Source organism: Mollisia scopiformis, assembly GCF_001500285.1.
Source record: "Mollisia scopiformis unplaced genomic scaffold LY89scaffold_19, whole genome shotgun sequence".
NCBI lineage: Eukaryota > Fungi > Ascomycota > Leotiomycetes > Helotiales > Mollisiaceae > Mollisia > Mollisia scopiformis.
The window spans coordinates 448,753-475,374 of NW_017263599.1; the positions used below are offsets into that span (position 1 = coordinate 448,753).

The 26,622-nt window shown below is 48.7% G+C and overlaps 8 protein-coding genes across 8 annotated transcripts; 3 read left to right on the forward strand and 5 right to left on the reverse strand.

Annotated features, from left to right (window-relative positions):
* Positions 1-5: 5 nt before the first annotated feature.
* On the reverse strand, positions 6-592 carry LY89DRAFT_737292 (uncharacterized protein; the record flags this gene model as incomplete). Its single annotated transcript, XM_018220236.1, has 2 exons — positions 6-205; positions 258-592. Coding segments are annotated over 2 exons (535 nt in total), but the record flags the coding sequence as incomplete, so codon positions are not given.
* A 231-nt stretch (positions 593-823) lies between these two features.
* On the reverse strand, positions 824-1,351 carry LY89DRAFT_687471 (uncharacterized protein). Its single transcript, XM_018215509.1, has 2 exons — positions 1,056-1,351; positions 824-1,003 (listed from the first exon to the last, which is right to left on the reverse strand). The coding sequence occupies exons 1-2, from the start codon at positions 1,198-1,200 to the stop codon at positions 930-932; spliced, it is 219 nt and encodes a 72-aa protein (XP_018067669.1). The 5' UTR covers positions 1,201-1,351; the 3' UTR covers positions 824-929.
* On the reverse strand, positions 1,305-1,994 carry LY89DRAFT_737293 (Orm1 type endoplasmic reticulum protein; the record flags this gene model as incomplete). The annotated part of the gene is made up of 3 exons (XM_018220237.1): positions 1,305-1,355; positions 1,405-1,763; positions 1,862-1,994. The coding sequence occupies 3 exons, from the start codon at positions 1,992-1,994 to the stop codon at positions 1,305-1,307; spliced, it is 543 nt and encodes a 180-aa protein (XP_018067670.1).
* Positions 1,995-2,607: 613 nt separating this feature from the next.
* On the forward strand, positions 2,608-6,111 carry LY89DRAFT_687475 (uncharacterized protein). Its single transcript, XM_018215510.1, has 2 exons — positions 2,608-5,892; positions 5,947-6,111. Exon 1 carries the CDS (start codon positions 3,076-3,078, stop codon positions 5,767-5,769), a length of 2,694 nt encoding a protein of 897 aa, XP_018067671.1. The 5' UTR covers positions 2,608-3,075; the 3' UTR covers positions 5,770-5,892; positions 5,947-6,111.
* Positions 6,112-7,706: 1,595 nt separating this feature from the next.
* Positions 7,707-9,415, forward strand: LY89DRAFT_591536 (MFS general substrate transporter; the record flags this gene model as incomplete). The annotated part of the gene is made up of 2 exons (XM_018209659.1): positions 7,707-8,182; positions 8,233-9,415. 2 exons carry the CDS (start codon positions 7,707-7,709, stop codon positions 9,413-9,415), a joined length of 1,659 nt encoding a protein of 552 aa, XP_018067672.1.
* Positions 9,416-10,401: 986 nt separating this feature from the next.
* LY89DRAFT_156806 (uncharacterized protein) lies at positions 10,402-13,441 on the reverse strand. The gene is made up of 8 exons (XM_018205457.1): positions 13,171-13,441; positions 12,822-12,885; positions 12,734-12,770; positions 12,599-12,681; positions 12,248-12,551; positions 11,195-12,193; positions 11,089-11,143; positions 10,402-11,020 (listed from the first exon to the last, which is right to left on the reverse strand). The coding sequence occupies exons 1-8, from the start codon at positions 13,286-13,288 to the stop codon at positions 10,590-10,592; spliced, it is 2,091 nt and encodes a 696-aa protein (XP_018067673.1). The 5' UTR covers positions 13,289-13,441; the 3' UTR covers positions 10,402-10,589.
* Positions 13,442-13,654: 213 nt separating this feature from the next.
* On the reverse strand, positions 13,655-16,252 carry LY89DRAFT_785046 (uncharacterized protein). Its single transcript, XM_018222849.1, has 6 exons — positions 15,840-16,252; positions 15,704-15,784; positions 14,930-15,653; positions 14,508-14,876; positions 13,886-14,457; positions 13,655-13,833 (listed from the first exon to the last, which is right to left on the reverse strand). The coding sequence occupies exons 1-5, from the start codon at positions 15,994-15,996 to the stop codon at positions 13,947-13,949; spliced, it is 1,842 nt and encodes a 613-aa protein (XP_018067674.1). The 5' UTR covers positions 15,997-16,252; the 3' UTR covers positions 13,655-13,833; positions 13,886-13,946.
* Positions 16,253-20,822: 4,570 nt separating this feature from the next.
* On the forward strand, positions 20,823-25,839 carry LY89DRAFT_156936 (uncharacterized protein). Its single transcript, XM_018205459.1, has 3 exons — positions 20,823-23,843; positions 23,894-24,164; positions 24,297-25,839. The coding sequence occupies exons 1-3, from the start codon at positions 21,021-21,023 to the stop codon at positions 25,445-25,447; spliced, it is 4,245 nt and encodes a 1,414-aa protein (XP_018067675.1). The 5' UTR covers positions 20,823-21,020; the 3' UTR covers positions 25,448-25,839.
* The last annotated feature ends 783 nt before the right edge of the window (positions 25,840-26,622 follow it).

Below are 26,622 nucleotides of genomic sequence, written 5' to 3' on the forward strand. Positions count from 1 at the left end.
GGAACCAGAGTTGGAGGAACCAGAGTTGGAGGAACCAGAGTTGGCCGAGTTGCCAGAGTTGGAACCAGAGCTGGAACCAGAGCTACCAGAGTTGCTGGAAGAACCAGCACCGGCAGCGGGGCACATGCAGGACTTGGCGGAGGGGGTGGCGCTCAAGTATCCGGTTGCGCAAGGGCAAGGAGTCTTGCCGGGAGCTGCGACGGTACTGTATTGACTGTCAGTGGAAGGTTGAGATACAGCTGAAGAGAGGAATTTACGTGGTAGCAGGGACAGTGCCGTTGTTGTACTTGGGGTTGGCACCGACGGGGACAACGGTTGGCTTCTGACCAGCCTTGTTGGAGATAGTGCAAGCAGGGCTGCAGTCAGTAACAGTAACCCATTGCTTCTTAAGACCAGTGTAGGTCTTGGTACCGTGAGTGAAGATGGTCTTCTTGGGGCAGTAGGTCTCGTAAGCAGTGACGGTCTGGGTAATGTAGGCAGTAGCAGTGGTGGTGCTGTTACCCCAGCTGTTGCCTGTGGCATGAGCTTGGTGTCCCTTGGCGGCGACGGCGCTGGCAGCAGCAGCTGCGAGGATGAAGTTGGAGAATTGCATTTTGGATGTGTTGTGGGGGGTTGAACGAGTGTGGTTTTAACGAAAGTAATTTGTGTAATGTGTTGTAGTTGTAGGATTGTAGCATGAAGAAAAAACTCGAGAACTGGAGGGGAAGATGGGAATAAATAGCTTTCAAGGATGCTAAAAGAAACTAGACGAGAATTTCAACATAGGAGGAAATATTCTATGGTTCATGGCATCATTAGAAAAATCTTTTAATGCATTCAAAAATAGAAACAAGGGACGACGTCAAGTGGAATCAAATCTATTTCATGGCCTCTCAGAAATTTTAGAGCGCGATGCAATGGACTAACATCAAGAAACCAATGAATACCAACTACAGCCATGGCTTCCAGGTGGTACCATTTTGCGCCTCTCCACAATCGGTATACTTCTTCACTTCTGTGCGAGCTGTCAAAACTTTAGCTCCCGGAAAGTCAAAGATATGGGACCGGTCGCTTACATGACTTCATACCAATCCAATGATCCAATGGGAACAACAATATCAATGATGATGGGATTCCCAAAATAATTCGAAGACACCAAGAAGCTGCTGCAATTGAATGCACGAAACTTGTCAAAAACTCCTTTTCCTGTTTTAAATACATCTTGCGTTGTGCATTTTCTGCCAAGTGTGTATTCTTGTTATCGTCCAAAAACAACGGTAAAGCCTCCACATATCGTACAAACGCCTGCAATGACCATCCAAATGCTACCTATCTTCCGGAGCTCCAGAGAACAATCCCACTCGAGTGCGGTGGCTCTATTTATAAAGTCAGCTATGAATTTGTTGAGAGACGATCTATACCCACGTATGGTAATTTTGGTATCACGACTCCAAGCACCGCCAGAAAATTTATGGTGAAGTACGTAAGGTCGTAATGGGTATAGTGGGTGCTGAGAAGGAATAGCACTATGGGCACGCTGAGAAGAAATTTTTTCGCCGGTGTGTACTGGTCTCCATTGTCGATTTGTTCCCACATATTCAAGTTGTCGTATGCGCCTGCGTTAAACTCAAATGGAACTCCTCGAACCCAGTGGAACATAAGAAATGAGCCGAACATGTAGGAAATGTTTGTCAGGGTCCATGACGTCTCTTGAGACACGCCGGGTATAATGTCGAATAGAATCTTCAGGGCAGCAATGAGAACCACATGTATCGTCCAGGCACCTATGTAGAAGCCAGTCAGCTATGCTAGCACAAAATGAATGTTTGCCTCCGAGGTAGGCGGAAGAAGCGTCGAAATTGTCTCTGTATGATGGACTGACCTTTTGCATTGACCCAATCTGCATTCAGGTTTGGCAGAGCAGCTTGATCGCTCATATGCTCTATTGTCTCTGGTGGTTCTTGATACAACAAACTGCTCGATCGCCGCCGCCTCCCTACCTTTTGCTCGCTCATAGCTCTGTACGGACCGCTCGGACGGGGGGGTTTTGAGCTCACGTCGTAGGAGACGGTGCGAGGAAGGAGGATTGGTGAAGACAGCTTGGCGGTAGTTTGAGGAGGAATTTTGAAGGATGGGGTTGCTCGGGGGAGCGGGCGTAGTTGTATGCAGCGAGGTGTCGATGTTATGCGGATGTAGAGAGGATATCAAGAGGTCTGAGGATATCGGAAGTTCCTAGAATGCGGCAGATACACGTCAGTACCTTGTTTAGAGCTCTATAAAGATCTCGACGGCGTTGAAGAACGAGCACGTGTATATTGCCATGCAGTACCTCGCGGCGGATGACGCTCGTCAGCGGGATAGAAGGGTTTTGCTCACCTCTACGTGAACAGAACCTACGAACAAAGGGAACAGGATGGCAACTCCTGAGGAATAAGAAGCTCAGATAAAAGAAATCCTGGTGTAGAAGGACAGATGTCGATGAGTAGAATGAATAGGCTTTTGGGATAGTTGAGGTTGACCTTCTGGCTTGACCAGGGTTTGCGCAGCACTCCGATCGCTAGCGCGGCAGGGATTACTGTACGACTTTCAAAAATTATCAACGAACTCGCACCTCAAAATATTCCACCACCTTCAACTGCACAATTTCAGTCGCCGTGCAACTCTAAATAGTTGGCACAGCATACGGATTGAAGAACTCGATCTGCGCAGTGTCTGCTGGCACAGCGAGATTCACGTTGAAGGTTTTCCACCATTTCAACGCGCTGACCTTTAAAAGAAAGCCCCGCGTCCCTCTTTCTCTCCCATTACCCTGCACATGCCCATGGATACTCCCCCACAGGAATAATCTACATTCGAGCCTCCTCTACCTCACTTTCGAACATGGAGAATATTCGACCAGACTCTGCAGATTCTGCAGCCCGCTCCACGAATCTTTCAACCATGGCGGACGTGGAACAAGACTCGAGAACTGCCCTTGTAGGTAGGAAGAGAGACTACGAAGAAGCCGACACCCACAATTCCGATGATGAACCATCAAGAAAGCGTGCCAGGGACAATGGACAACCATCCGGCTCTGCACATACAGGAGATGAAGCCATGTCTATTTCACCTGTTCCTGCGCAAGCAGATGAAGCTGCCCATCTCTCACAACTTCCTCCTGCACCAAATTCTTCGGCGTTCACCATGCTGGAAGTTGGTTCAGATGAAGGTCGACTCTCCATGCAAGCTTCCTCCGATGCCTCGCGCCCTCAAACAACCTGGAATACAGGAGTTCAGAGCGGTCTTAGGACCTCCTTCGCTGCCAAAGGGAAAGGCAAGCCCATTGTCCAGGCACGCGAAGCTGAAGACACAGATTCTGCTCAAGATAAGAGCCAGGTCCTTCTTCCAGTTGATGACGAAGATCACAGCATCGCTATTGAGAATAGTGATAGAGATGATAAGAGCGGAAAGAAGAGGAGGATGCGTAATACTCGCGCAGAAGAATACGACACCACAGATGCCTTCGTCGACGATTCTGGTCTTGGCTTGCATGCAAGCAACGGTCTACCAGCTTCAGAAACACTGTCCGGTTTCGCAGCTCCACCCCAACCCTTCCGACCGCTGAACAAAAGACGACTGGCAGCGCTGCCCGAGGAAGAGAGAGGCGTCTACAGGAGTGCTCTGAACGACTGGTTGGTATCCAACAAAAAGGCGAAAAAGGCTGCCAAACGAGCTGTACTCGCTGCTAGCAACATACCTGACACGGCTTCGATGGGGATGGACGACAAGATCATGAAGCAGCAGCAAGGTCCCTCGACCTCAGCGTTCAATGCTAAAGTGGCTGACGATATGGACGAGAACGAATCGGAAAGTGATCAAGACGATTCAGAGTCGGAGGAGGATGATGATGATGTTGACGAGGCAGACCTCAGAATTTCGCAGATTCCAGCAAACATCAGCCCTGCTCTGCTGGCATCGATTGGTCCTGCCCCCAAACCTCCTCAGCCAGTTCAGGCACTTAAGCCAGGTCAGAAGAATAGGTTAAACAAGAATGAACGAAAGAAATACAAACGGGCTCGTTTGACCTTTTTATCACTTCTGAGCAAGTATCGAATTGCTAGGAGAGAATACGATGCTAAGCTGGGCATTGTCCATTCTCCTCGAGCTCTCCCTCCTGACTTCAGGAACAATCCTAAACGGCTCACCAAAAGAGAGGTCACAGAACTCACAATGCAGGACCAGATGATCTACGCCGAGGTTATGGAATCCCACCTAGCTAACAACAAGCTTAAGAGGAGAGACAAGGCTCATGCCGACGCGAAAAAGGCCTTGATGGAATACAAACATTGGCCGTTGCCCAATCTCGGTAAATATCAAAAGATCTCGGCCAACATCAGAAAGGGTAAAACCTGGTATCCTCGAGAGCCCAAGAAAAAGAAGGGCCGTGTTTTCCTGAGCTATAATTGCAACGGCAAACAATATCCCCTACCCCCAATTTTCGATACCGATGGCATCCCTATCGCGCTGCAAGATATGTCCTTTAATATCTTTGTCGCGCCATTCTTGAAGGAAAATAAAGAGAACTGGCATTTATTGGATCAACGTACTCTCAAAGAGGCGTTCAATCATTATTTGACTACCTATTACATGCAATCGATTGGGTATGCACCACGGGTTCGGAAAACAGCCGATGCTCCGGATGCCATCAAAATACATGCAGCAATGCAGCAAATCGAGCCAACTTGGAATTTGTCTGGTCGCCCATCTGCCAAGGTTGCTGCTGTCCCTGCTCCTTCTACTGTTGACTTGGATGGACAGAGCTTCGCTCAGCAAGTAACTGTTGCTCCTGCAGATAGCGCAACAACATCCATGGACATAGCCCAGTCCGCCTTCGAAGCTAATCACGATATCATGGCTTTGGATAGCGAGCAAGATAGTCTTGAAGACCCTGAGATGCGAGAAGCTCTCATGTTCCTCCAACAGAAATATTATCCTTCAGCCAGCAACGCCATCCGTTGTCTCGTCTGTGCCAAGATTGGCCATACCAGCGACGCTTGCCCTGCTCTGAATTGCTTGATCTGCGACGTCGAAGGCAAGCATTCAACGCTGATGTGTCCCCGCGATTTGCCATGTGGGAAGTGTCGTGCACGTGGCCATGCTCGGAATGAATGTCCAGAAAAGCTTGCCATGCCAAAGGCAGATATGACTTGCGACTTGTGCGGTGCTCGCAACCACGTCGAGACCGAGTGTTCCCGGATCTGGCGAAGCTTCGAGCCTAGCCCTAACGAGATTGTCGTTGTCAGTGGGATTCCAGTACATTGCTACACCTGCGGTGGTGGTGGCCATTATGGACCTGAATGTGGCCTGTTCCAAGGACGCGTTCTGTCTGGGGATTATACATGGTCGACCGCCAACTTGAAGAAATACCTGGATTCGTCAAGCCGCAACCGGGCTATTTCTGCACCTGTTGATTACACCCTTCCGCCCAAACCTACGAATCAACACAATTACAGCATCAAAGGCCAAGCTAACGACCCTATCAGCTTAGATTCCGACGACGACCAACAATTCATTCGTCCGTTGGTAAGGTCTGGCAATGCGCCTCGAGGTAATATCACCTTCGCCAACCAAGGCCAGGCACCGCAGGCTCCATCTCGATCTTCCGGTGGTCAAGGACAAATGTCTTTGTCCATGAGAAATTCTCAGCCCAAGCGCGGTGGGAAGAAGGGGCATAACCATCCTCCTCCTAGAGCTGTTGCAGGCCCCGACCGAGGACGGAGGTCAGCGAAGAGACGTGGTGGAAAGGCTTGAGAGCCATCTGGCCGCAGTTAACTGTTCTCGACTCAATGGCAAGGTCAAGAAACTATTGCTGCACATTGCCAATGTGCTCTAGGACTGTTGATGAAGTCTTGGCATTGTCTTCCGATTGCAAGCCCGAAACCTTCATGAGCATTATGTGGAATTCATACTGTACATTGTATTGCTTACCTTGTTGAGCAAGGACATAGCTTTTCATTTCCTTTCTACACATAGCAAGGCATTAGCGGATGGGGCATATACTTTGCATTGCATTCGAAGCGTATCACATGGCATAGCGTCGCATTGATTTCGCTCTTCTGAGGTTGAGTGGCGATACGACTTGTACGATTAGAGACAGCCCAAGGGCGTAAATAAAATCTGTAGTGATAATAAGTCTTCTCCCATAATTTCCTGCACACTGTGAAAGTCGCAAGTGCGATAGGCTTTGTGAGACCTCTACAAAAAGTAGACCTGCTCAACTTCTCCTAGCGTGCGAGAGGCACGAGTCAATCAGCAATCCAGTTGTCCGGCCCTCTTTCCCTTCGTCTTATCTCACATGCAGTTGGTCTTGCAGACCCAATAATGATCATCTCCCAGGATCCATCCTGGAAACAAGCATTTTGCTACTCCTACGGATACGGAGTTGTATACATTCCGTTTCTTACAATCTTTCCTTTCCTACGGATACGATCCAGCTGCTCGGCGTTACCACCACTAACCCGACCCTTGAGACATTCGCTCTATATGCAGACCTGACCTTATCCCCTTTTCAGCAAGAATTATGTAATCAATGCCCGACTTCCGTGTTCTATGGTTCTGATTTGCCTTGCGTTTCGCTTAGGCTCGGTGCTCGCGCTTCAGCATCGCCGACGACCGCCAAGAAAAGGAGGCGCTGATTTACGTCAGGGGGAAAATTCAACGTGGGTCGGGTTGGGTCATCACTTTACTTTTATGTTGACTTTGGTGCCCAAGTTGGTGGATAGTGAAGACGATATTGCGCCATGATCGTCAATTGAGGAGGAAAGTGTGAGGAAGGAGCCGCATTTTGAGGTTTGTTGGGTGAAAATTGTGAAGTGCTTGAGCAGGTGGCCATTCGAATCTTCTTCTTGCCTTGGGAATTTCGGATTACTCGAGTACAGAGCTCAGGATACGAGTGAGAAAGAAAGATGCAACCTTCAGCAACATTCACAGCCTCAATGCCATGCATAACTATGCACAACTTTTGCTGCCGAGGATTGATGATGATTACTGTACACCACCTTCGCTCATGATGTACGATCAGGGTCCTCCCGTGCCGGTTTTTCGGCGCCAATGCACATTTTCCCGCACCAACACCGCATGTCCTTCTCCACTACTCGCTCTTCGGCCTTAACTTGACTACCACCAGCAACGCCCAACAACCAGACGGTCGGTGGTGGGCGCACATGGAACGCGTTCGAGAATTAGTCATTCTTGAACCTGTCAAGCGTGCTAGTGCAGGTATCGTCATGAGCGGAGTGGAGGTGGAGGTTAGAAAAGACCGTATTGAAGGAGGTTACTAGAGTTACGACCGAAAGACCGAGTGTGATTGGAAATAATGGTTTTTGGGAATACGGTTTGGGTTGCTATATTATGTTTCGTTCCGCTGTTATGGTAAGTGCCTCTTTACTTCAGACAACTTCCTTCAAAAGCAGCAAGAGCAAAGACTTGAGATAAAGTCTTCGGTACACCATCTCCTGCAACCTTGAGAACGTTATCACTTTATTCCTTGCAATATCTCAGACCCCGTGCATTATCTCCCATCCGCCACTTTTGATTGGATCACGTTTCCCTATATCACATCCATCACATCCGCCTGAGCAAGAAGCATAATGCGGTCTTCCTTCGACACAGATAGGACACAAGTCCCAACCAGACAGAACAGCCTTGGACATTTACACATGGATCCTCTCGAAGAAAAGAAAACAAACATGGACAACGATCCCATTTCTCCCGAGTCTCAACAGATCTTAGCTCACCAAGCAACACTCGATCGATTAGCCTCAAGACAGCAATACGACGATACGTTCGATGGCATCGACTTGGTTGACGGTACGAGAGTGGATAATAACTCCAATTCAACCCTATCTTCAGATAAAGATCTCGAAAAAGGAGACGAACAAGGAACAGCAGCACCACCACTACACCAACACGCATCACACAAGCAAAGAGATCCCAATCTTATCGAATGGGATGGACCTAACGACCCAGAGAATCCCATGAATTGGACCGTTAAAAAGAAATGGATAACAACCATAGCCCTTGGCTTCATGACTTTCTGCGTTACCTTCGCTTCATCAGTATTTAGTAATGCAACCGTCGACGTAGCAGAGCTCTATCACGTTAGCACTGAAGTCTCTACCCTTGGCACAAGTCTTTTCGTGTTTGGATTCGCTGTTGGACCTTTGTAAGTATTCCTCTTATTCTATCCAATTGTCCAGAACTAACAAGAAATAGAATCTGGGGACCAGGCTCCGAAATCTTTGGCCGCAAACTTCCTCTCTTCTTCGGCTATTTCTGCTTCGCCATCTTCCAAATCCCCATTGCCGTTGCACAGAACCTCTACACAATCATGCTCTGTCGCTTTTTCGGCGGTGCCTTCGCTTCTGCCCCTCTCGCCATCGTCGGTGGTGCTTTAGCAGATTTCTGGGGCCCCGTTGATCGCGGTATCGCAGTCTGCGTCTTCGCTTGTGCAACGTTCATTGGACCTATTGCTGGGCCGATCATGGGCGGTTTTATCACGCAGAGTTATCTGGGCTGGAGATGGACTGCTTGGATTACCTTGATCATGGCCGCTTTCTTCGGCACCGTTGGATTCTTCCTAGTACCCGAATCCTCACACAGCAAGGTTCTTCAAGACAGAGCAACGAAGATCCGATTCGAGACTCAAAACTGGGCTGTCCATTCTCAGCGAGACACGATCCCGGTAGATATCACCTCCATCATCCACACCTACCTCTTCAAACCCTTCAAGATGCTCGCCCAAGAACCCATCTTGCTCCTCGTCACCATCTACATGTCCCTCATCTACGGTATCCTGTACCTCTTCTTCGAAGCCTACCCCATTTCCTTCCAAGAACAGCGCGGTTGGAACCAAGGCGTTGGCGCGCTCCCCTTCCTCGGGATCATGATCGGCGTCCTCTTTGGCGCCATCACCATCTCCATCGTCACCAAAACCCGCTTCGCCCGCAAATTGAAGAAACACGGGCGCGTCATCCCCGAAGAGCGTCTTCCCCCCATGATCCTAGGCGCCGTCCTGCTCCCCATCGGCCTCTTCTGGTTCGCCTGGACGTCGTCCCCGCACATCACCTGGGTGCCGCAAGTTCTCGCTGGTATCCCCATCGGTTGGGGCATCCTGATGGTGTTCTTGCAGGGACTGAACTATATCATCGATGTGTACATGTGGAACGCCAATTCGGCTATTGCGGCGAATACCTTTCTGCGGAGCTTTGCGGGCGGTGGATTCCCGCTTTTTGCAACGGCGATGTATCATAATCTGGGGGTGGCGTGGGCTACGAGCTTGTTGGGTTTCCTTTGTATTGCGATGATTCCGGCGCCGATTGCGTTTTACTTTTATGGGGCGAAGATTCGGGCGATGAGTAAGTTCTCGCCAAGTTTGCCGCCTTTTGGGGGGAAGTAAGTGGTTTGGAGTCAGAGGAAAATAGAGCTTAGGAGAGAAGAGTGTTGGACACAGTTTAGGAGGATAACTGATAGGCATAGCGCGGCGTTCTGGTTCAATCATTTCATGGCATTTAGCGGGCACATATAGAATAGACGGCAAGAATACATATATAATGTACAACAAATAATTTTACCAGAACATCACTTCAACACTTACTTCCTTTCTTTCGCAACAAAACAGTTCTCTAAAATTGATTGGCTCAAGGCGATTGATTTAAGTACCGATTTAGTCCTTTCTACAAGTGAATCGTTAAACGTAACATTTACGCTTAGATTGAAAGACGTGCAACAAAGTCGAATCTCAGGAGCTGATTGGCTCTGGGGGTAATTAGAAGTGATCAACTGCTACACTTAAAGACTTTAGTCTCTCAACAATTGACTACTAAAGACGCCTAATATCCTACGATATATAACAATAAGCAATCTCAAGCTCTGATTGTATCCAAGAGAGTACAGTCTTCTATTGCACGCTTTGTAATGCTTTTGAAATTGTGGTATTAGCCTTTGCGAAATGCAAAAATATACTTGCCAGATCTGATTGGTCCTAAGCAATTCGTAGGTTGTATTTGACTGCTTATAATAGCTATTATATAAGCCGTAAAGTGTTGCTGTTTGCTGCGACGTGCAACAAAACCCTTGAGAATGATTTGGGATGAAAGTGAACAGGAATAGAGGCGAATAGCTTAGCGAGCACAACGGTTCTAACCTCCAACAAGATGTATGTCTTAAAACTCAGCTCAGCTCCATTATACAGCATCCATATCTCATGAAATTTTACCAATGCTTCCCCTCATACTCCTCATAGTCCCCCTCGTCCACAACCGCAATATACTCTTCCGGCCCCATCCGACTCGGCACCTTTCGTTCTGGATTCCAGACCGTGGCATCCTGTATTCCTTCAATCTTGCCTTCTTCATATTTATATCCTGGTTTCGCGGCTGAGAGGATTGAGATTGTGGAGCACAGTCGTTTATCATCGCCATACCCCCAACTGATGTACATTCCTGCGATGAAAGCAGTGTCCGTTTCTTGGAAGATGGTGTGATAGTTCTTTTGCGTATGGCCGAAGAATGCGAAGAGGTTCTTGTTTGTTGTGATCTGTAAGATGTTAGATGTCAATGTCGCCTGGTACTTCATTTTGAGAAAGACGAGAGGTTTAGTTGAGAATGAGAGGGAGTGAGAAATAATACCTTGATCCCTTGAACCAGACTATTCATCCCAACCTCAACTTTGACAACTCTTTCGCCTTCCTCTCCGTCGACTTTGAACATCTTTACTTCGTCCATTTTATCTCGTGGTCCTGTCCTCTTCCCTTCTTCAATGTTATACGAGACACCCCAGCACCTCATGTTTGGATCGCTTTCAATGCCTCTCAAGCTTGATAGTTGGTCGTATGTGCCGTCTGGAGAAAAGAGTATGAATGACATTGGGGTTGTGTCATATGAGCGTGAAGGTGTCCAGTAGCCTGTCTGGTAAGGAGATGCGTGGATATGTTGTGGGGGAAGGGAGGTATGCCAGAGTGGTTTCAGGGTTGGGGAGACGGCTTTTGAGGGCGGAATGAAGCCTCGAATTGAGTAAGCATCCAGAATACTCGGGATTAAGAGGGTATCAGGAAGCCTAATTGGTACTTACTGGTAGATCTGGGATCGGGAGCTTGGAGAAGACCCAGACGTGTAATGATACCATTCTAGGAGCAGTCAGCGCAGCCATCCATAAAGTTAGAGAGAAAAGGAATTACCCCAAGTTCTCCAATAAGACCTGTAGCGACCATTCCACCGTTGACTTTCAGAAGTCTCTTGTCTCCTGTCTGCTCACCCACTTTAAGGCTCGTTCCGTTGTCTAGCATTAGTTCAATGCCCGCAATACCCATAGTTGCATCTTTGAGAGCATTCTCCGACCCTCCAACGATACTTAATACCAATCCATCAATCCGTGCTCCATCCTCAACAGCGACCTCCGCTATTCTCCCACCTAATTCCCCAAACAATCTTTTTCCTTGGGCCTCTACGCCACGTAACCTTGCTTCTTTACTGCGCCCCTCAAAGAAGAACGCCAACACCAACTCCTTCGACAATTCAGCCCAAGAAGAGATGAAAAAAGTCGAAATCGACTTGCCATCACTACTCAGCGGATTCCCAACAATCGGCAGCTGTAAACTCAAACTCTTCTCCACAACCTCCACATCCACCTTCTCCTCATCCCCATCATCGTCCATAAGACTTTTCAAACACTCCAGATAAACCGACACAATCTGTTCACAAATCCCCCATACTCGTCTCCGATTCGCCAACCCCAATACCAAGCTTTGATCTCGCTCTCGGACAATGCGTTCTTCTCCTTCGTCATCAGTGTATTTCTCGGGCGTAGTGGTATGGCACTGTCGATGCAGCTCCTGATAAACAGCCAGCCAATTTCTCTCTCCTTCCAAATTTGGGAGGTCATACAGGAACGCAAAATCGAGATTTGTCTTCCGGCGCCAGAATGCTAAGTTGTGTTCTAGCCGGAAGGGAATTAGGCCTGAGAGAGCAAAGGATTTAAGTGAGGAGAGGGGGAGATAGAGGAGGATTTCTGAGATCAGCTCTTTGGGAAGATTGCTGAAGGGGTTGTGAGGAATTGGGTTGCAGGTCGTGGTGCTAGAACGTGTCGTAGGAGGTGATGAGTTTAAGCCGAGTGTTTGAGCAGTGTGAGAGAAGAAGTATGTTAGTTGCTCACTGGTGAGAGGGTTGGATACCCAGGCCTGTCGTGTTGTCAGATTTTCTTTTCTCGAGTTCAGACAATAAAACAAACTGACTTCTTCACCCCTTATACACCCCCAATACTGCTCTCGGGTGGTCACATTTAGTTCCGCATAATCCACTTCCGACAGACAATGGTCGTACGAATCCGTAACATACAACTTCTTCATCGCAGCATACAACACATCTTTGCTCACGAAGCCCAACACTTCATCGCCTTCTCCTGTGATCTTTTCTCCTTTGCCAAGATTGGGGGGAATATTACCATGCAGTGAGTAGTAGATAGCTTTAGACAGGAGAACAAAACAGTCTTCATGGAATGGAACTGCGAGGGGTTCGTTAGGGTCGTAGTTTGAGTAACTGTTTTGGTGTTAGCTAAAACATACTTGGTTGATAATTGAACGTACACAGTTAGACCGACTTTTCCATGATGGGTCGGAGACGGTTGGGGGACATTATGATCATCTCCAAGCGAGCATTCAATTCGTCCCTATACCTCATGTCAGGATTCATCCTATCCCTATGACTGTTTGAGCACTTACATAGTCATGAGCATTACCTTTCCCTGTGATGAAGCACCTATACATGTTAGCTATCTCCGTCTTCTTCTTGTGGAAGAACCGAGCTCACTTCCGCACGCTAAAGGCCTCGGGATTAAACCCAATAACTCTCGCCTTTTCAAGCCATTCTAGATCTTCCCGTCTGGTCAGCTTTCATCCTGCGAAGAGAAGCACACATTCCTCCTTGCTCCCCAAAGACGAAATTTATCTCTACCAGAATCTCACTCGAGGCATCCCAACATTAAAACTTCTCTCCGCCCACCCATAAGCATGACCTTCTTGACTCCCCAAACCGAGACTTTTTTCTCCTTTGAAACTCCACTCGAAGCATCCCACCAGCTGACATCACATCCCACGAAAAAATCCCAATCCACGAAGAGAAGTAGAGAAGCAGAGAATAGAAAAAACAATGGACTCACCTCCCCCACCCAACAATTCCCTGTCATACCCGTCCTCCTCGCCACCGTCTTCCGCGAAAGAATCATAAACACTAAACCCGGCTCCACAAATCGCACAATTGACGTCCCAGCCACCCATCACTGCGTTTAAGCTCGAGATATGTTCCAGGTAGAATTGAGGAAAGAAGTGGAAGGGGAGAAAAGAGGGGAATTTAGAGGGAATACGAGAGTGGCGCGAAGTCACGGGTAGAGATTCAGGCAGCGGTGGGTGTCATGTGATGTGAGATTAGTCTATGTTTTGTAGCTGGGAGTTTGTGGTTAGAAATGTATGCAATATGCCTTTCATCTCTACAAAGTAAATGCTCTACAAGGCAAGGAGCGAAAGCTTCTCACTACCATAGTCACGGGATACCCCACACCATGATGCACTGGCAGCGGCTTTCCTTCATCAGAACTGTTTTTGATCAAGATATGAATTAGAAGTTCAGATTTATGGAACAAGAGTGGAGGTTCATAAGGACATTCATTATATATATGTATATGGGCATCATCTCGTTGAATAGTACAAGTCACCCTCTCCTTCGCTGAACTCTCATCTTCGTCCTTCCTCTCTTCTGTCTCTATTCAGCGGATGTTGTTGAGGTACCAATTTGGTATACAACTCCAAAAAGGTGTATCTTCAACCTACATCTTGTTAGCCCGTTAATCCTCGCTGCTAAAACACATAATAACATACCAATCACTCTCAATCTATCTCGCGCATCCCCTCAGTCAATATCTATCAGCTAACCACCACCTCAAGGCAACTCATGCTGCTCCCTCGTCTCCAACTCACTCGCAAACTGATGTCCCCCACCCCCATAATCCGACGGCGTAGGCATCTGATGCGCCACCGGATCAGCATGCACCTCCGACATCGTCGGACTCGCATAAGTGCCATTCGGCCCCGCCACCGGCTGGTACTTGTAATCCGTGACCGGGTGTCCCGCGAACGTAGTACCCGTGCCGGGGACGGCATTGTTCGCTTCTCCGTTCGCGGCCAGCTCGGCGGTGTTGGTGTTCTTCTTTTGGCGGCGCCGGAAGAAGAACCAGCCTAGGCCGGCGAGGAGGGCCAGGCCGGCTACGCCGCCGACGACACCGCCTGCGATGGCCCCGGCGTTGGAGGAGGAGGATTTGGAGGATGGGGTGGGGATTGGGGTTGAGGTTGAGGTTGTGTTGGTTGAGGTGTTTGTTGCGGCTGTGAAGTGGGTGGTTTGGAAGAGGGTTTGGAGTGCGGGTGAGCCCCAGGTTGTGGGATCTTTGGATGTGCTTTTTCTTATTAGCTTGTTTGTGTTACTGATTAGAAAGGATGTACATACCGTGATGAATAGAAAGTTTGCACGGAATCAGATTGTTCGTATTCAGCGGCATTAGCGTCATATCCGCTAGACCAAGTCAAGTCGGTCATGTCGAAGATAGCGAGACCTTGTGTAAATTGGTCTGCGGTTGCGAAAGTCGCTTTGTCGAGAGTTGGTGCGGAGGAAGAGGTGCTGTCTGCTGAGGAATCGACTCCGCCGATGACCAACATTTGGCGGTTGCCGACTGTGTGGCAGGAGTGGCCATGTCTGGGATGTGCTGGAGCGTAGTTTACTTTGATCCATTCGAAAGCGGGTAAAGTCAAGATGTAAATCTCATCAAAAGGTAGTGCAGCGGATCCGAGGTTACTTCCCCATCCTGCGTACATGAATCTGCATCTCAGTCAGCAAAATGATCCGGTTTCGAGGAAATGAGCTAGGCTTACATCTCATATGTCTCATTCGTAGAGTTGATCCCAGTAGCGCAAAACTCAATCCTGGCTTGAGGGATATTTCCCGTGGCCGTCTGATTATAAAAGTTTCCGGAAGCAGGATCATAGATTGTTAGACTGGAGAAGGACTGAAGATCGGAGCCTGCAGTATAACCTTGGTAACCCGAGATATCACCACCGAGCAGAACATAAATTCCCTCTGGACCAAACGATGGAACGTAATGCAATACTCCTCTCTCAGCGGTACCGTTGAAGTTATAACCTGCTGCGCTGGAATTCTTGAAAGTGCCAGATGTCATGTTATACTGAACAATTCCCGGTAATGGCTCGCTTCCGGTATAGTTGGCAGTCGCCGGGCTCGTCAAATCATTAATATACCCTCCAATTGTGAAAGCGCTGTCTCCTCCCCATGTTGAAAGTCCTTGATATGGTCTAGTGAACGATTTCCGAAGTGATGTCGTAGCAGCTGTGATTGCACTCCATGTTCCCCCTCCTTGCCCATCGAGCGCAAAAGACCATAATCCCAAGGCATAAGGTGACGGGGTATTGAATCGCGGGGCAGCACCGCCAAATCCAGCCAGCAGAGAATTCGAACTCGAGTCGTACCAGAGAGTGTTATCGTCAAGGTTCGGTACCCCGCTTGGTTTCGAATTCGAATTTATGACCACCGATGCATTCGTCCAAGAACTACTGAGGCCGATCGATAAAGTCGTCGTAGCTGTCCATTATTAGAATCTTTCTTCAGGCAACGAGATTCTGCGGGCGTACAGTAATCATAGACTGGTGAACCACTACTCATGTACGAAAATGCTCCTCCATCAATATAAACATAATCTCCTACCACGACCGCTAAATGTTGTTAGCAGGCTATCCAAAGATTTCAAGTATTGGCAGATGTACTCACAGCCATGGTACGCTCTCCTCAGAAAATCCGATGAGGATACCACACCAGGCTGCTGCCGTGCCTGGATCCCATCCTCGTCCCGTTCCGCGAAATAATTGGTATCTTGACCCAGCACAAAGCTCGTAAATGCAGCAAAGAAACACCACCGCAGCATCATGATGAAGATCGCGAATGCAAAGGCGATCAAAAACACAGATCAACAAGAACAACAATCACAAAAGAAGAAGGATCCAAGAGAGAAGGAGCAGCAGCAGAAGGATGGGGGTATGTAAGCATCTCGTCCCATCACTCGTTTGGAAAGCGCTTCATACTGCGCCGCACTCAGATTATGCCCATACATGGCTTTAGCTTGTAAACCTGCCCAGAGCAGAGCTTGATTGGATCACTCGGTGGTGGTTTAGCAGATCGGGTCGATTTGGGGCTGGTTTGGTGGCTCAGGGGAATACAGAAGAGGCGCACGCAGGGGCGTGTTACACAAACCTGATTGGAGTCGGAATACGAAATGGGGACGCCATTGATGCGATTGCTGGGATTATCATTTTGCCGGAATTTGCGGATTGGGTCAGCTTACTTTTGGGATGAAATTTGGTGAGGATTTGAGATGGAGATTTGAATTTGGTAAATCTGATTTATAAGAAGAACAATGGCCAAGAATGAAGTTATTATGTTGCCAAATTCAAATCTTGGGAAGAATAGACAGAGTCACGTGATGAGAGGGATTCGCTTGCACTTGCATATCTGCCCAGAGAAGAGAGAGGAAAGGTACAATGCAGCAGGAAGTCCAGATCTTGAATCGAAGACGGAAAATGGGTAGTATCCACTGACTGAAAATACGATGCGGATCCTATAAAGCTTGGTATCACGTGCTTCAAAGAACAGCTTGAGATACCTAGGTAGGTTCTCCTGGCTTTCGAGCATACTTGACGTCTAAACAGTATCTAGAGCAGTAAAAGACATGAAAGCGCATAGGTTTATAGGTAAAGAGACCGAACCTCTTTTCGAGAATTCCAGAGAATACGAAAGTTGAGGCCAGCACCTGAGAATATTCGATACATATCCACTCAGACGCAATCTCCGCAGGAAGAAGTACAACAAAGCGCTTCCATCACAGAAGATCTATGACTTCATGCTTGATCTTAAGACTGGTCCCTGAATCGACATCTTGCATGGACGTTTTTATTGCAAGGCAACGTGAACAGAAAGAATAGAGAAGTGAACAATAGAGAGATCTCGTGTGTTTCTCCCACTATCACTAACAAAAGCATGTCGACACCAATTTGATACAGAATTTTATTCTCAGAATTCATCTTGGACTTTGGTTCGCAAGATATAGCAAGATTTGAGTGAAAAACAATCGACCAAGAACGAGTACTCGACTTAAGAATCGAAAGATATCTCTACTCAGAGAATCCTACACCACTTCACCTCAACTACAATCGAAGGACCTTGAGCAACACTGCAAGAATGCAAGAGGAACAAACGAAAAACGAAGAGGATATATCCCTTGAATCTCAATCACGTGTCATCACCCATGCAAGTGATTAAGAGCTCACACTTCCATGGACCATCCATCTCACGAACTGACTGTGATATCTCTACACCGTCCTCTCCCTCAAACGGAACCCCAACTCACCTCTCCCCTGCACGCCGCCGTCCCAAGTCCCGACTTCGTCACTTCTCGGAACGGGCTGAATCCTAGGAAGCAAACACCACGAAACAAAAGTCGGAATCTCCACTATTCGTTTGAAGCAAACAATCCTCCATCCTCGAAACAAACCGGTATCCCAGCAATTCTGTACCTCGGGACGAACCAAGGAAAGAAAATTGACAACTCCAGGAATACCTACCTACTCTTCCCGAGAACGGGCACCGGCAGGTTCGTGCATGCATGCGTGCGTTGGTATATTCGTTCAGCTCTGACTTTGCTGATGAAATAGCTTACCGAGATCATAGAGGAATAGAAAGAAGAGATAAATGATGGGGAAAAGGAGATCAAAGCAAGAAAGAAGATCTTCTCGGCAATTGTCCATCACTGCCGAGTTCATCAGGTCCGAGTGAATTTCGCCAACCGGCTCCCCCAAAAATCCAACAGTGGGGGGCTCGCTCTGTGCGGGCAACACAGAAAGAAATGTGACAGCCGCTGCAGATAGATGTCTCTCTTTCCTTCTATTTGTACACGTGCCCATCCCATGTTTTGTTTCTGCGTTGGAAGACATCGAGAAGGATGTGAAACAGCGATATCGCTACCCTTGCCAAACATGACATGGTACGGGTTACGGGTGGATGGATCATTCCATACTATTTGCAGGCTGGGCCGGGCTGTCAATGTCAAGCTGGGTGTCCGAGCGAAGACAATGCATTGAGTTGAAGGGAAGTCAGCCATTGGGGAATCAGAGTGCGCGCTTTGTGCTTCCCGGCTGTTGTGTTGTGCTGATTGCGACCGGGCGGGAAAGCGGGTGAAGATGTGTAAGGTTACTGTACCAGGAATTCGGCAATGAGCAAACAGGTCTTTGAATTCTTTCTTTGCTGTTGAGAGGAGATGGACAGAACTCGTATTGAGTGAGGGCCGAGAAATATTATTAATTATTGTATGTGTGCTGAGAACTCGCCGACGGCGTAGGTTCTGCAATCGAGTCCAGGATCGATCTGCTGCTGTGTGGCCAGCCACTTCAATGGTTGGGTGCGTCCCACACGCACCGAATCCTTTCTCCAGCGCAGAAGAGGCGTGGAGCTCGTCTGCATCTGGTACGCATGGCTTTTGAAACACATTCTGCGCCATGTGCATCTGCAGCTTGCTCAATATCTCTAGCCAAAAAAAAGTGGTTGCTTGCTGTGCCTGACCTGACCCCATCACCGTGCAGCTCTTATTGCAGCTCTTAACGATAAAAGAATGCGGAGACGTCCGAGTGCTGCAGCTGTTATGGGCTCGAGTGATCATATTGTATGATATTTCGTGCAACGTGAGAAGTCAGGTACGCGGGTCAGTATCTTTTCATCACGGACGGCTTGATATTGATGCTGTCTGGACATACCCTGGATACATACCCGGATCCGGGGTATGGGATCCAGGTTCGGTTTCTCGAAGATATGTCTTCGATTCGCACTTGTGGGAGAGACAAGTGACCTGGACCTTGTTGGAGTGACGACTGATGCCGTGTCCAACGCTAACTGTACTCATCTGGATCTTCGAGTGAGATTGAGTTGCATTAGACTTGCTGTGTAAAGAAGCCGGATGGTTTTAGCTGGTGAGGCGATGCGAGGCCCCAACAGAGAAGGTGCCGAATGGTGGCCGAATGAGAGAATAACACCAAGTCACCGAGACTACAGTTTCTGAAAAGTATGAATCTGTGTTCTACAACGTGTGCCAATGGACGAAAATGGAATATCGAATAAGAAGTTTTAGTATGTCATCGAGATCTTGTACTTTCAGATCTTGTAAGAATTGTCACCAAGCTGATGAGATCTCGATTGGTACCCGCCACGATGAAGAGAAGTGAAAAGTGAAAAGTGAGGAAATTACTTATATGCAGGCAGATAGGCGGGCAGCAGGAACGGGAAAGAGAAGCAGACGGAGAAATGATTAGAGAGATGGCTTGTAGGAGAGTCGTGACGATTGGACTTTAGAGTTCGCAATGCTCTCGACAATTACCTTGGTCTGCACGCCTCTCGTCCCGAAGAAGTATAAGTGATCTGAAGATCTCCCTGCCAGATGGAGCAATTCTCCTGATACCAGACAAATGGGAGGCTCAGGAGTCTTGAGCTACAGCAGTCGACTGCATAGTGTTGTAGCAGAAGTGGAGCATTGGTAGTGTTAGTCCTAGTCCTGATTCCGTGAATATTCTAGCGGCCTTTGACCTGGTCGTCGACCAACCCTTTATGGCTTTTAGCAGCTGCACGCAGCGTGGCCATCGGAGCGGACAGACCGCGTATCTCAGATTTCCCCAAAGAAAGGGAGGTGTCAAAGCAAAATAGTGTGCAGACCAGGTGGTGAATAAAGAGCAGCCGTGCCGTAAGAACTCACCAAGAACAGAAGTGAGTGATTGCGAAATCTTGGGACGACCAGCCCTGGGACGACTCTGCTGCATATCATCCGTCCCATCCCCAGCCAGCCGCAAACAAATTTGCGACAGTCGCGTCGACCACCCTTCTCCTTCTTCTTCTTCTCCTGGACCCTATCTAACCCCCCTCTTCGTCGTCGAAGAACAGAAGGATTGTGGGCACGGTAAAGAAGCTGGATTGATCCATTGCAATCGGCAGAGTCACCTATCTGGGCCTACCTGACTCTTGTGTCTCACCCATATTCTCCGGTACTTGCGCCACTTCGACTATTGGATGCTCGATGCCCCTGACTGCCACTTCGCCTAGCCGTTGAGTGCTCCTCCTATCCTGGTCATTCTTCCCCGAGGGATCCATCTTCGTCGCTCCTGCTACTGTGGAAAGAAAAAAGTCCGAATATATCGTTGTCGTCGCTGTCTGATCATCTTCTATCTATCCTTTGCTCTCACCATCTCACTTACCTATTATCCTTATTGCTTTGCTGCGCAAGGTGATCGTCTCCCATCGCAAGAACCGGCCGAGAGAAACTGCACTGCGGTGCATCGTGCTACAGCGGGCGCACTCTTTTGATAGCAGCGAATTCCTTCTTCAGGTGTGTGTTTCATCTCACTTCTCGGTGCCACAGCACAAGCACAAATACCGTTGGAGAAGGGGGTGAGAATTGAGTACGCAGATCTTGCCCACCGACATAACGCCCACGAGTTCTCCATGCGATTGACGTGGTACATCACTACTGTCCAAGAAGTGCGACGTCGATCGTCCAAGCTGAGGAAACTGAGTCTTGCTCAGCTTCCACGCTGACTTGCATTGATTACTGCCGGCGATCCTGCATCAACCCATACAACTCAAACCCCCTTCCCCGTCTGTTATTGTTTCGTCCATCACACACCTCCAGTTATTTATAATAATGAGGCTAACATAATTTGGTCCAAGACAAGATTTCGGCTCTTCGAATCACTCTCTTCCCAATCTAGACTTTTCCGAATCGAACGCTTGATTAAACCTTCGATCGAAAGAATTTTCCCTCACGAACAGATGAACCGATCTTGAGAACCTTTGCTACGAGAATTTGGATAGTTCGAGGAGCACGCGCTTGCGCTGCTGAACAGAGTTGGAATATTCAATATGGCACCTATTGATCTGGCAATCAATACTGGGCAATCCTCCCCACGCCAGAGACGGTCACACAGCATCTCCAGCGATCGACCATCGCTCACAGGATATGGCGGATTACTTTCACCTCCATCTGCTGTCTCTCCAGATCCGGCTTTCATTGCTGCTTCTGCTGCCTCGCAGATCGTGACCAATGATCATGACAGTCAGGCAGACGCTTGGTTCGACCAGCATGGGATCGAGCCTTCTGGAGAGACAGCATTGGTTTCTCCGCCAGCGCTGAAATTGGTCAATCGATTCCTTGATCAATTATTATTCAATTTCTTATCAGTATCGCGGTCGACTTCGCTCGCATCACTCAGACCTGCGGTTGCGGAAGTTTTGAAACCCAAACTCGCCAAGGGTGCCATCGATGGTGCGGACCAAGAACTCCATGAATATTTGGGAGGTGGAGAAGAAGAGGAACTTCTTGCATTTCACAATGGACTCGAACCGAGTGGGGATTGGGATCTGGAGCTGGTGTGGAAGCGTACAAGGCTACGATGCATGGTGTACTCGTCGCTCGGAGATATGGAGGAAGAAGATGAAGATTACTACACGGAGCAAGAGCAACTGGACGGCCCGCCGGGCTCTACCAATAGGTTTTCGAATAATCCAGGAGTCGTCTCGCCAGCCGTTGCTATTTTCCTCACGTCCATCTTGGAATTCATGGGCGAACAGGTCTTGGTGGTCGCGGGTCAAGCAGCATACCACAAATTGAGAACAAGACACGAGAAAGAAGAGCAAGATGGCACTAGCACTCCTGCAGATATCGCGGAACGAGTTGTGGTCGAAGATACTGATATGGAAAAAGTAGCGCTAGACCGGACATTAGGACGACTTTGGAGAGGGTGGAAGAAACGGATAAGATCTCCAACAACTTCGGTTTCCTTAGGACGAACTTTCTCCCGAGAATCTTTGCAGTCACAGCCCTACACTAGCAGAGCTGCGAGTATGACTCCAGAGCAATCAGTTGATGAGAATGCTCGACGACCATCCCTAGCTGCCGTCTTGGCTGAGCACGAACATGCGGCTACAATTCCTCTGCCTATGAACGACAACGATGTGAGAGAAATTGAAATTCCAGGACTAGCGGCTCAAAGTGACGACGAAGACGAAGAAGATGCCTCTAGTGAGGATGAAGGCATTGCCGTACCACCTCGACCAAAGAGTATGATTATCCACCATGCTCCTTATGGACTCTTAACCCCAAATGCCTCACAACCCCAAACACCAACATTTCTATCAGTGAAAGGGAGGAAACGCTCAAATTCGCTACCATCACCAGCTCCATCCATATATACGTCCCCGAAACGAGTTAAACCAACAGTCGAGACTACTGAGGAGACCGAAAATGCTGCTTCTGAAAAGATCCCAGTCAGTCAAGAAGCCAAGGATGAAGAAATGGTCGACGGGAATACTGCTCCTGCGGAGCTCGAAGAGGAAAAAGCCCTCTCGGATGAAAGCAAAGAACCAGAGAAGCATAGCAGTATGATTGCTGGAGTTGTCGCCGGAGCCACAGCAATTGGAGCAGCGGCAGTAGCTGGAATTGTCGCTGTTGCCCATGGTCAAGCTCCACAGACGGATCCAGTAGCGGATGTTACTGATGTAGAGGATGAATCAGAGGCGGAAGAACCCCAGATACTGACATCGTCTCGAGTTTCTCTTCCGCCTGCTGGCCGAATAAGTCCAGAGGAAAACGACCCCAAGGTGCCTTCGAGGCGGTCAAGCGTCCGGTCCACCAGTGTTCATTCGCTGCGTCTTATTGATGTAGGCCCAGCTCGAAGTCCTGGGATGTCGAGAGCTGGCTCTGTTGATGCGGCTGATTATGTTGGTGGTCGACCCGTGGTTGTTTCTCGACCAGCCAGCATCCACTCACCCGTGCTTCCAGAGGGCATGCAAATGACACCTCGAGTTGGGAGCCCAATCTCAAGAGGGCCAACTGCAAGTCCAATTGCTCGCAATGGGTCTGCAATGAGTGCAAGACATACCCGAAACAGTCTTGGGGATTCGATCTCCGAGGTTGAGGAAAGAGAGACTGACGAGTTTAAATCTTCACCCACAACAGCCGTTCCTTCCGAGCTCGCTTCAGCCATGCAAGGCGTGGATATAGAGACCTCACCCAATCCCTATCAATCAACACAGTTTGCATCCGATTCACCTGGTCGAGACAATACGAAGGGCTCTGCCTTTGTTTTATCCGCCCCACCTGTCTCTCGCCACCTCAGAGAGATTTCTCCCACCGATCTACCTCTACAGTCCACAACTTCAACTCCTTTGCAACCCACCTCTGCCCCGTCCATCCATTCAAGAACACACGGCGCTGAGATCGGAGTTCCTCCACTCACTCCTCTACGTGAAATGACTGAAGGTACTCAAGACGCCGCTGGTGATTCAAACTCTGTCGATCAACACAACATAGAGATGACTGCTTTCAATGCTGCGGCTGCACCTGGCCGTGCTGCTCGCATTATTCCAGATGATGAGGGAGGTTATTACACTCCAGGTTTGGCTGAAACCAATCAGGCACCTTACCAACCACGTCCGTACATCAATCCACGAAACCAAGACCCGTGGAAAGCCAAGGCTGCTGCGCAGAAGGCATTGGAGCAGACTCAACGACCCATCCACACCTCGGGATCTGGCTCGTCCTCTGCCTCTAGCAGATTGAAGGCCTTACGAACATCGGAAGACAGCACACAAAAAGAGGACAAGGGACAAAGCTTTGAGCAACTCATCCGCAGTGATCAGACCATTCAATACACCCTCACCCCCCAGAACATGCGTGATATTGAGGTATTTGCCCTATCTCCTATTTCATCTGTCGATCTTGCTAACAAAAGTAGTCACCTGATTCTCCTCGCTATGCTGCACCACCTACTCTTCCAACCGCAGCTGAAGGTCGCCCTACTACTGGTCGATCTCACTCGTCCTCTGTCAGCAAATATACCAACGGTGGCGGAGACGCTGGCAGATCGGTCAAATCCCCTTTCAAACCCATCCCAAGACCCTCATCCAACACTGGCTCCAGACAGCGACAAAACGCGCCTCAACCACGGGAGGCACGAGCTGAGAGAGATTCTGTCGGTGACTTTGCCGAATTCATCCGAAGCACAGGTCAGCTTTACTCCTATCTCACCCGAGCAAATCATATGAGACTTCATGTACCCCTTTTCAACCGAATCCCATTTACACCATGACTTTCAGAAGCGGTTAAAGCTACAAACAACATTTTCTAACCATCTGCAGGTCCTACCAATCTCTATGGTTCCAATGCCGATGTAACCCCTGCTCGATCAACATCTGCTGCCCATCGTGGTATAAATGGAACTGCTAGAAACATGAGCGGCTCAACCATGCCTACTGCACCTGCTGCAGCCCCTGTTAACCTTCCTCGTCGCTCGGAGTCTTCAGCAGGCCGAGTCCGTCTGCAGGCTCGAGATGCAGCTGTGCCACGGGGCCACAGCATTAGTGACTTAATCGACTTTGTTCGATCGGGCCCTCAATTGGACAAGGAAGATCACCGCATTCCTCGCACTGTGGCTCCCTTCCGTACCACCATGGATTCCGATCAAATGTCTGGAGCTGTTGGTGGCAAGGCTATCGATGCTTCCCTAGCTGATGCACGTTACAGTCAAGCAACTGGCTCGGCTGAAGGCTCCATCACATCTCAGATCCCCCTCATCAAGGCTAGCAACAACGTTAACAAGCCGTTGCCAGTCCAAAACAACTACAACACCTTCGAAGAAGAAGATCGTATGCCGAAGCGCAAGACTCGTCGCGTTCGTGACCCATATGCCATCGATCTCTCTGACGAAGATGAAGAAGAATTTGCAGCTGTTTCTAACCCAAAGCCGGCGAAGGAGGAGAGCCTGGCAGACTTTCTCAGGAATGCTCCTCCACCAGCACCTGAGCCAAGCCCAATCTTCGAGAATGTCTCCCGACCTACTTCAAACAAGACCAAGAGCGTTAAGAAGAAGTCTAGCACTCCGAGCTTGATGTCCCGCTTCGGTCGCAGCAACTCATCTACCAACGTTGCCCAAATGAAGTCTACGGAGGCACCACCACCTCTCCCGAAGGCCCCTTTGTACACTCCTATCGCCGCCAAGTACAGCACCACCTATGGCAAGACTCCCACCGCTGATACCGTTTCCAATGGAGACAGCAGCTATGCTAGACAGGTCGACACTGCTCGTGGCAAGGTCGTTCAAAAGCGCTATGAACCCCGCGCAGCCTCTTACAGCCAAGCACCCCGCACCAATGAGCTTGCCGACTTCTTCATGCGCAGTGATCCACCTTCTGCACTATCAACTCAACCTCAAACCTTCGCTCCTACTCTTCAAAAGGAGGAGAGGGGTTCCTTGCAACGCATGTTCGGCCGCAAGAAGATTCAAAACTGAACTCTTTCCACTCTCCTCACTTTCGCCCTTTCGCTTTCTATCTGCTCATACTTCATGGCGTTACTGAAAATGGGAGGCTCTATGATCAACTTTGCTCATGCTTTGCTTTTACATACTACCACGCCGCTTTGAACCGCACAAACTTCATTCGACTCGAAACTGGCCATACCTCTTCGCGCTGTACACAACAAGTCATTAGACGCGTTCTTTCCAGCAACACGACTTTTGTTCGACTATATTTCTTTCGCAGGCATTTTCTCTTGCTTGATCGATTGTGCAAATAGATACCAACGTTCTTCACGGTTTACGACCCCCTTTGCACATTACAACTTGTGTTTCTATTTCTTCTTCTCTTTCACTTTGCGACTATCTCCTCGTTCTCACTTTGGGATGAGAGATGAGTGGACATCTGTGCCGGGGATAATGCTCGAGATTCATCTAGAGACTTCTGATGGTCAGGTGGTGGGAAATGATTTTTGCTTTTACGATTGACGGATTGAAAGTTGCGTGGCCTTCATTGGCTGGCTTCTTTCGTTCACTGCTGGCTCCTATGCTTTATTCCGGATCCTTGACTTCAGTTATGGGCTTAATTGCTTGAGCTTGAAAACTTTTGATGGGATGTTTGCTTTGCTGAACTTTTCTTCCGGATTCTTCTACCTTTCGGACTTGGGCTTAAGTGCTTGAGGATTGAATCTCTGAGGATAGAATGGATGGGATCGTCTCTGGCTTTGGAACTTATTTCAACCTCTTATGTCTCTTTTCGGTCTTCGGTTGAGGCTTTGGCTTAAGTGCTTGAGCTGATTTCGATGGGGGTGTTGGACTGGGAATTTGATGGAGGGAGCGGTGCTTTATGATGGCGGGTGATACTTGCTGGGAAGTAATTAAGATTACTAGTGAGATACAAAATCGAGATTTTCACATACAAGCATGTCCGTTGTCTTGTGGTGAGAACATGTGGAAGCATGTTATGTGATGCTATGATCTTAATGTGATACAGCAGAGTAATATTACACGGAACTACTACCGAGGTCTGCACCATACAGTACGACATGGGATGTGCTTTACCGGCGGACGAGGGTAAGGGTTGGAGTATTGTGTAGTGAGCGGGACGCAGGGCACGTTCAAGGATGAGTGGTGTTGAGAGGGTGTGAGGCTAAGGTACGAAGAAGAGCGAG